General features: G+C 41.8%; 1 protein-coding gene across 1 annotated transcript; it reads right to left on the bottom strand.

Moving 5' to 3' along the window:
* Positions 1–5,849: 5,849 nt before the first annotated feature.
* On the bottom strand, positions 5,850–8,212 carry LOC129743111 (uncharacterized). Its single transcript, XM_055735071.1, has 2 exons — positions 8,201–8,212; positions 5,850–7,099 (listed from the first exon to the last, which is right to left on the bottom strand). The coding sequence occupies exon 2, from the start codon at positions 7,089–7,091 to the stop codon at positions 5,850–5,852; it is 1,242 nt and encodes a 413-aa protein (XP_055591046.1). The 5' UTR covers positions 7,092–7,099; positions 8,201–8,212.
* Between the last annotated feature and the right edge of the window lie 1,096 nt (positions 8,213–9,308).

Here is a 9,308-nt window from a genome sequence, read left to right as displayed (position 1 = left end):
CTCCTTCGATTTGATGCACAGAACAATTCACTCTGGTCCAGGGAACATTTTCTCAAGTGGACTTCAGAGAGCCCACTTCTTGGATTTGTTTGTCCCGAAGAAGCAGAAAAAGGGTTTCCTTTTTCCCTCTATTCTGCTTCCGAAGGCCTCACAAGTGGTTATCGACCCAAGTGAATGGGAATCGACGGAACTGCTGCTGCTGCTGACTGTTTCTGTGGCCATACAAAAACCGTGGGATTGCGCTGTCGGATTCCGGTCGTTTCCGGTTACCGTATGGCTTTTGGGGTGAATTCGAAACCAACTTTTCGCGGGAAGGATTTAACAAAAATTCCTCGAGTGGAAGCGGCTAAGATTTCGTCGCGCACTCTGGAGCACCCACTTTAGACTAATTGATCTTTTAGCTCTTGTTTCTCCCGGTTGTGCCACGCCGTGGGTAATCTTGATCCTGGAAAGGTAAGAAAAGTCAAGTTGTCTTGACGAAAACGAAAACGGCTCAAGAAAGGCTTTTGTTCCCATTTATGTTGGAGGTTTAAGAAATCGGCGATGAGAACGAATTAATTCTGAGCGGGAAAATACAAATTGTTATGTGAAACCAAAAGTGTGACCGGCCTTGAGGCAAACGATCATGCAATTGTGCAGTTCCAGTTGAGGTATTGCGAAATTTGCTACCGACTTTTTTTTGTTAAGAGTTACTGATATGAGAACAGATCGAGATTCATTTTCAATAAGTCGAGACAAACGAAACGGATATTCATTGTATTTACATAGATTGACTTTGAAAACTGACTAATGCGTTCTGAAAATGTCTTGTTCATTCACTGATATCACAAGGCAAAAAAATTCTCATTTTTTCGAGGTGCAAAGAATCCAACAACGTTTTCCTTTTTTTTTTTCACTGGCAGGGAGGCAGTGGCCAACTTCATAAACAAACAAAATCGGCACCCAGGACGATGTATATAAATTATATGCATCGTCCCGGGTGCCGATTTTGTTTGTTTATGAAGAAAAAGTATGACTCCGTGCCAGTTTAGAATAAACGAAAACAATAAAAAAGTTTATTTTTAATAATTCGGCGTCGCTGATTCCAAATATGCAATTAGTTGTTTTTTTCTGTCAGCTCAAATTTTTTAGATAAATTCATCTTCTTCTTCTTCTAACACCAACACGGCCAAAACTTGTGTACATCCGTGAAAAAGAAAAACTTACGTTCCTCCTTTTTCTTTTGAACATAGTATCTGGTACATAGAACATGCATTGCAGAAACTACTGCGGCCAGGCCAACCATGTGATGAAAACCGTTAAAGAAACAGAAGCAAGGGAAGAATGAAACGTGGAGTTCCCTGGCAAACGATTATAAAGGATTTGGTAACCATTGACAATCTTTAATTTGTAAATATGAAAAAATAAATAAAATGAACAAAAACATTGATTGATCTCACCCGAAATTTCCAAAGGTTGACGCTTATTCAATCAATCAATTTCAATTCAATTCAATTCAATCAATCAATCGCTTATTCAGATCAGATTCAATCAGATAGGGATCAGGATGTTTTTTTTCTTCTGAAGATATTTTGTTCATCACAATCGTCACTCCTATCCTAACAAATATTTCGAAAAAGAATCTCCAAAACAGAGAAAAATCAATGTATTTTTACGAAGAAAAAAAAACAAATGAGAAAATCACCACGTGGAAAAAATAACACGTCTGTTTCCAAGCATAGCTTACTGCGACCTCTCTTTTCGTGACAACTTTTGCGAATACGTAAAATTCATTAAATAAAATTAATTATTCATAAATTTTGTGCACTTTTTAGGTAAAACTCTAATATGTAAATATGTAAACATTATTCAAACTTTGATTTTTTGTGGGTCTCATTTTTGATCGACTTTCGACATAATTCAGCAGAAAAAGCTGTAAACTTAATCTCTGTTTTCAAGATCTGAAATTATAATTCTGTTATGATAAGCTCCATGAGTTTTTTGATTATGCCAAAACGTTTGTTTTACTGGTATGGATTCCCCAAGAAAGGAAGGAGGAGATCCAAGGAGGAAAGAGCTCACGAACTCAAAAAGAAATATTTTTAGTATGTGTGGGTGTTCTGGGTTCTGCGTCCCGGAATCGCCCGATGGTTCTTAGCTGGTTGTCCCTACTCACCTGATGCGTGTAAGCTTCGTTACGATCCGATGTACAATGGCGTCTTGTTCGATGAATACAATGCGGCAGCAACTATGGTTTGCTGTGTGAGATTGTATGCGTGAGAACCATCACAGTGGCTGCGTTCTGATATTTATGTCAGTTATATAACAGGACCACCTTCTGTTTAAATCCCATATCGCACATCTCCCTTCTCTTCCGGAGAAAAGAAAAAGAAAAAAAGTTGTGAAATTTACAAACTTAAAATTAAATTGTGCAATACAGGTTTTTTTCCCAATTTTTTCAAAAGATTTTTTTCTCAGTGTTTTTTTTATACCACATTGGATTATTTTAGAATTAGTATGATAGCTATTTCGTAAGCGTGTATTCAGACGTCAAATTTCATTGTGTTTCTGTGTTTACGAAACAGAGAGAAACAAACGACAACTAATTTGTTACGGGTCGAATTGTTCGCGTTCTACTGTCTGGACGTAATCATTGAGGAAGCTCGGCGGATTCCTCGATCTTTTCGGTCTTTGGTGAATCTCATCCGGAACATGAGATTCTCTGGAGTTTTCTGCGTTGGGTCGTGTGTTATCTGCTCGCCATTCACCGATCTTTTTCACTTGAGTGATGTGTCGTTTGAGAGATTGACCAAGGCTGTTATGGAGGGTAAGGCTTCCGTTATCTTCTTTTATCACCGTGAACTGCTGAGAACCGAACCGTGTGTCTCCCTTACTGCGAGTTTGGCGCTCGATGATGACCATGTCGCCTGGATTAATTCGACACTTCCGTGCTCCACGTCTGGCGTCTTCTCGGTGCTTACCTTTCATTTTTGCAAGTAAGTCATTATCATTAAGAAGATTATCGTCGCAGTTGACCCGTTCGAAATTCAAGAGTGGAAGGTTTCGATGCACTTTCCGTCCTAACATCACTTCTTCTGGCGGGAATCCAGTGACCGAGTGAGTGGCCGCGTTGTGAGCATTAATTGCTGCTTGCAATTCATCATTAAAATTGCTCCCCAAATGGAAAGCTGTTGACATCGCCTTATTAATCAATTTCATATAATTTTCGACGAGTCCATTTTGCTGGGGAAAGAGTGGTGTTGTGTAAATTGTTTGAATTCCTCTGCTTGTGCAATATAATTTATATGGCTCTCCGTTAAAAGGAGGCCCATTATCGGAACGGATGTTTTTAGGGAAACCTTCTCGTGCAAAAATGCTTTCAAGTACACTTTTAGTATGCTCAAAGCTGGTGGATTTTACCGGGCGTGCGATCAAGTATCTAGATTTAAAATAAAATAATTAATGAATACGTTTTTCTAATATCAATTTTAATCAATTAGATTCGTACCTGGATCGATACTCTACAATCACTAGGATGGAAATGCCGCCAATTCGGGCATATGGACCATTAAAATCCAGGGCAATCGTATCCCATACGGCTTGTGGAGCAATAATGCGCTGCATTGGGGTCGGTTTTTCCGGCCTGCCATTAAGTGCGCAAGCTTGACAAGAATCAACCCATTCTGCTACATCTTTGGAAATCCCGGGCCACCAGACGCGTTCTCGTACGATGGATTTCATCTTGGCTGTCATGGGGTGCCCTTCGTGAGCAACCTCAAGCGTCTTTTGACGTAGTTTATCTGGGACTACTACGCAACCACTTTTTACGAGGATTCCATTTTCATTCGAGAGATGGTCAGCTACACACTGGAATTTTGCCAAGTCTTTCGTCCAGTTCCTGGTTTCTAAAGCGTCCATCACTTTTTGGATGATAGTATCTTTGGAAGACTCTAAACGAATTTCGGATTCGGTTAGAAAACCAGCAGTGTTGATCTCGAGTGCTGCAATCTCCCAAGGGCTATGTTGATCATCGAAAGGCTCATCAGTACCAACGTATAAGCGTGAGGAAGGATCCGCGATGTTGTCGCTACCGCGTACATACTCTACGTCGTAGCTGTACGGGCTTAGACGAAGGGCCCAGCCATCTGCTCTCGTGAGGGCACGCTTGGTGTTTTCGCGATTTCGATTTAATATAAATGACAAGCCTTGGGCATCTGTTCGCAAGGTGAAATGACGACCAAGTAAGAAAAACGAAAAGTGTTCTACCGCCCACACAGTGCCCAAGGCTTCTCTTTTATTCTGGGGGTAGTTTTTTTCCGTGGCTGACAGGGATTTTGATGCGAAACTGATAATGCGGGGAGAGCGATCTTGGTTCTCTTGCACGAGAACTGCACCTAGGGCATTGGGGGAAGCGTCCGTGTATAGTACAGTTCTGTCGTCTTCTGAGAAGTATCCCAGGGTGGTTGCGCAATCAGTGATGTTTTTTACGGTGGTTTCAAATGCAACTTGTTGTTCAGGGCCCCACATCCAATTCTTAGTGGCTGTTGCTGACCAAAGGGGGTTGGTTATATTGGCGAAGTTTTTAATGTAAGGGCTAATGTAAGAGGCCAGTCCTAGAAAGCTTTTAAGCTCAGACACTGTTGAAGGTTGTCGAAACTGACGGATGGCTTTTATTTTTGCTTCCTCAATATGAAACCCGTTGCGGTCTAGCTCGTGGCCGAGGAATTTAATACGCGTTTGATCGAATAGACATTTTTCCATGTTTAACGTAAGATTGTTCTTCCTCAAAGCTATAAGTACTAAACTTGTGATTTTTCTCAGTTTTTCCAGGGTGTCAGCGTAGGCCAAAATGTCGTCAATATAGATGATGATGTTTTCAATTCCCTCCAAGACACGGCACATCTCCCGTTGAAAAATCTCGGGGGCCGCATTGACCCCGAACATTAAACGGGTATAGCGGAACATGCCGTTCTCTGATAAGAAGGTCGTCAGATCCCTCGATTCCTTCGACAACTCCAGGTGGTAGAACGCGTTGGTAAGATCGAGTTTGGTGAAATACTTTGCGCCGTGTAGTTTTATTCTTATTTCGTCAATGAGGGGTAAACGATAATACTCACGTTTTATCGCCCTGTTTGGTGATCGCATATTCACCACTAAGCGGAAGTCGTTTTTTCCTTTCGGAACTGCCGACATTCCGCTTATCCATTCTGGTGCGCCGTGGACTCTCTCTATAATTCCCCTTGCCTCCATTTCCTGTAATCGTTGTTTCGCTGCGTCTCTGTAGGCCGCCGGTACATTAAAGTAGGCATTTTTAACTGGGGGGATACTCTTGTCAATGCTGAAATGAACCTTTACACCAGGTATTTTCGGAAAAATTTCAATCTTATTTGTAGCGTCGCAACTGTTTACTCCAAGCCCTACATTTAGTAGTCTTAGCTCACTTGCCGTCGACCTTCCAATGATTGATCTTTTTCCCTGATTGACTACTAGGAATTCAGCTTCTATTATTGGTTTGACAGCCCCAATGACTTCGACGCAAGCTCTGAATGCACTTTCTATTATCATGGGATTCGGGGCTGCGTATGCTCGAAGCTCTGAAGTGAGGAGGTTATCTATTTTATCCACCTTTGCAAGTCCACATCGGAGTTCGTCCTGGAGGCACTTCCAGTCCCTTCCGCCTATAATGTTAACGTCCGATCCTGAGTCCACAAGAAAACTTATTGGGCTTGAGGAGCCAAGACGACAATTAACTAACGCGTCCTGAATAGTGATTGCGTTTGTATACTGTAAGGAAGAAAACTACTATGTAACTCATCAGCAAATAAAGACAACAATTCTTAGGTAAAATATTTTATTATTTGAAATAAATTTTAAAACTGTACCTGGTCACTTTCAGTTTTTTCAATGATGGTATTTTTTTCCACTTCGTCGATGCTGTGAACCTTGTTTTCCTTACAAGTTGCAATGAAATGTCCATTTTTCCCGCATCTAATGCATGGGCGATGTTTAGCTGGGCATGTGGTACCCCGGTGAACGTAATCGCATCGCCAGCAACGTGACCTGCGGCCCTTCTGGTAATCGCGAGGGGTCCCTTTACGATGTTTACGGTTCAGTTCGTCATCTGAGCCATTTCCCTGACGACGGTCCTGATGGTACTTGCGTTTGACCACATTCTGTGGTGGATTTTCCCTGCGATAGTTTGATTGTCTGTGCTCCCAAGGTTTCTTGTCGACTGCTAATGCACTTGGAGCTGCACGTGCATTCTCGGCGTCATAAACCTCGCTTTTTGTGGCCATCTGTACAATTTGATTTGTACTATAGTCATGTGTTCGCGCTTCTTTTGCTAAGTCGCGGTTCGACATTCCTTTTACTAGTTGTGCACGAATAAAACGGTCCTCGTCCCTGCGACTGTAGCCGCACAACCTTACTTTAGCGGTCAGCCTTGAATGAAAGATAACGGCTGATTCGTTTGGTTCCTGCCGCATGAGAGAAAACGCCTCATGCTCCGCAGCGGTATCGGTCATCGATCTCAAATGGGCATCCACATTTTTCACGAACGTTGAGTAGCAACGGGGGTCTTTGAGAGATGGTTTGAGCCTTGCTGCTTTGACGATCCCTTGTAGGTTACTTCCCATAGCTAGGTAAAGTAATTTAGTTCGTTGCATCGGATCACTCGATTTCGAAAGAGAGGCGTATATCTCGAAATTCTCAAGAAAGTTTTGCCAAGATTCCCATAGCTTATTGGATGGAACATCCTTCGGGAAAGATGGGATCATGTCCCATCGAATGAATGAGTTCGAATTTTCTTCAACTGGTGTGCAAGATTCGTCTGGTCCATATCCCCAATTCTGGTCGTTCTCCTCATCGGCCGATGTGGTTTCTTTTCGATCTTTTTCTATAAGAGCTTGTAGCAGTGAAGCGAAATGGTCCATCCTCTTCATAGTTTCACTTTTCTCCGGGCTCTTCGTTATCGGCTTAGGTATTTGAACAACATCATCGGTTTCGGACTCGGTGTCTTCGAATGCAGCTGTACTCAAGCTTTCCTCAAAATTCTCTTCGGAATCGGAATCCACGTAGAGAGGCGCTCTCACGTATTTTCCCGGACTGGTCATGTTTATGTCTGTCGAAATAAAAAGGAACGTTTATTTTTCTCATTCTTTTGGATTGAGAACAACTTTGGGAAATCATCTAACCAACATTTCAATTTCAATTGTAACGATAAGTATTTGCAGAATTGTCTTGCATAAGGCTTCCAGCTGTGCAAAGCCGGTTATTCATTCTCATAAGCTTCCAGATGGCATCATCTAAGCCTGCTAGCTGTTCCAAGCCGCTAATATTAGATTCTCAATCAGAAGTGCTAGCTGTGCAAAGCCGCTATTATCAAATTCTCAATCAGTAGTGCTAGCTGTGCAAAGCCGCAAAGCATGTATTGTTCGGTGTTGCAAGCTGTGCCGAGCCGCAAATGCAAATGATTTTCTGTCTCACTCTAGCGTTCTGTGCAAAGCCGCTTTAAGGGAACAATTTTCCGCTTCATTCCTGCGTGCTGTGCAAAGCCGCAATATTTGGTAACAAGTAAAAATACTAGTTCTCTGTCCCACTCTTGCGTGCTGTGCTAAGCCGCGTTGAGGGAAAAAAAAATGTCGTCTATTCTTGCGTGCTGTGTTACGCCGAAAATTTTCCCTACGCATCGTATCATCACAGTAACATTTTATAATGGTTCTTTGTTTCATCGTGCAACAATTTTAAAATCAAAATTTGTTATGAAATAGACAAAAAGGTTTATTCATTTTTTTCCAGTTTAATAATCAAAAATACACTAAAGTGAAATGTTCCTGTGGAGGCCATGTTGATAATTAATTTTGGTAGAAGAATTGATGTGCAATTTTCTTCAAACACGAATTCGTTGAACTAAAATACCGACTATTCCAAGCCGCATGCACGTTTCCAAATATAACTTTTAAGGATCAGTCCATGACACAGCAACTAGAGCAAAAAGCTTTGGTCTGTATTTCTGGTTACGCCATTTTTTCACGTATGGTTTTACACTATCTAGCTCAACATAACTTTTCACTTCATAACTTTTTTGGTTATCGCGGGCCACCGGGCGATTCCGAATTTTCTGGTTGTTTAGGCCAGAGCCTAGCAGGATCGCCATTGTGGGTGTTCTGGGTTCTGCGTCCCGGAATCGCCCGATGGTTCTTAGCTGGTTGTCCCTACTCACCTGATGCGTGTAAGCTTCGTTACGATCCGATGTACAATGGCGTCTTGTTCGATGAATACAATGCGGCAGCAACTATGGTTTGCTGTGTGAGATTGTATGCGTGAGAACCATCACAGTGGCTGCGTTCTGATATTTATGTCAGTTATATAACAGGACCACCTTCTGTTTAAATCCCATATCGCACAGTATGTATCTAAATGACGGTACGTGCCACGTGACATTTGGCTCCATTAGTTTGATAAGTTTTCGAGTTATGCCGAATAAAATATGAGTAAAAAACTGCCTTCCTCCTGACTAGGTACGTCCTGAAAAAGGAGGGTATGTGGAACGTCAATGGACGAATGAATGCATACCCACATTCTCTCAGGGTAAGTAGAGGAATCTCCCTCATTGGAGACTCAATAGTGTGCACTTGAGGTGTAGGTACAACGCAGGCGTCAGTCAGAACCAAACAACCATATTTAAAGTCTGCTTCATTTAATATTGGAACACAAACAATTGCGTGTAGTTCAGTCATTTATTAACGAATTCATAATTTGTTTTTCATACAAATGTAGCATTTTCTTTACTCTTTCATAAAAAAAATTAAAAAAAAATATTCATTGCTGTTTCGAAGAAATTCTCGTACTTTTCCCGTAATACGGCACATTAGGCGGCACACACCCTTTTCGTCCACCGTTTTGGCGATTTGATTCCACCAGTTCTTCATTTGAGTCATGTTCCTAACAAGTTTTCCCTTTGCATTAGGCCTCCGCTTCGTGATTGCCCAGTATTTCTCTATCGGCCGGAACTGGGGGCAGTTTGGGGGGTTGAGGTCAGTGTTCCGAATATCACTCATTTCCAAAGAATGTTCCTGATTGCACTTCGTGACTGAACGTACAGCGATCGGGTTTTGTTATTGATTGCTACTGGACCTATCCGATCATCGTTCGTTCTATTCATCGCTAAAATACAGATCACTTCGCACGATGCTTGTTGTCGAAACAGTGCAGCACGATCATCAAATTGGAATCTCACCAATGAGCGATGCATACTGCGAATCATGTTGGTCTAGGATCAGGAGTGAATGTATCAGTCATTGAGTGAGTGATACTTGCAACCGATCATA

The sequence above is a fragment of the Uranotaenia lowii genome, chromosome 2, assembly GCF_029784155.1.
Source record: "Uranotaenia lowii strain MFRU-FL chromosome 2, ASM2978415v1, whole genome shotgun sequence".
NCBI classification, from domain to species: domain Eukaryota; kingdom Metazoa; phylum Arthropoda; class Insecta; order Diptera; family Culicidae; genus Uranotaenia; species Uranotaenia lowii.
Note: the sequence above shows the minus strand (reverse complement) of the source record. Positions and strands in the feature narration are given on the sequence as shown.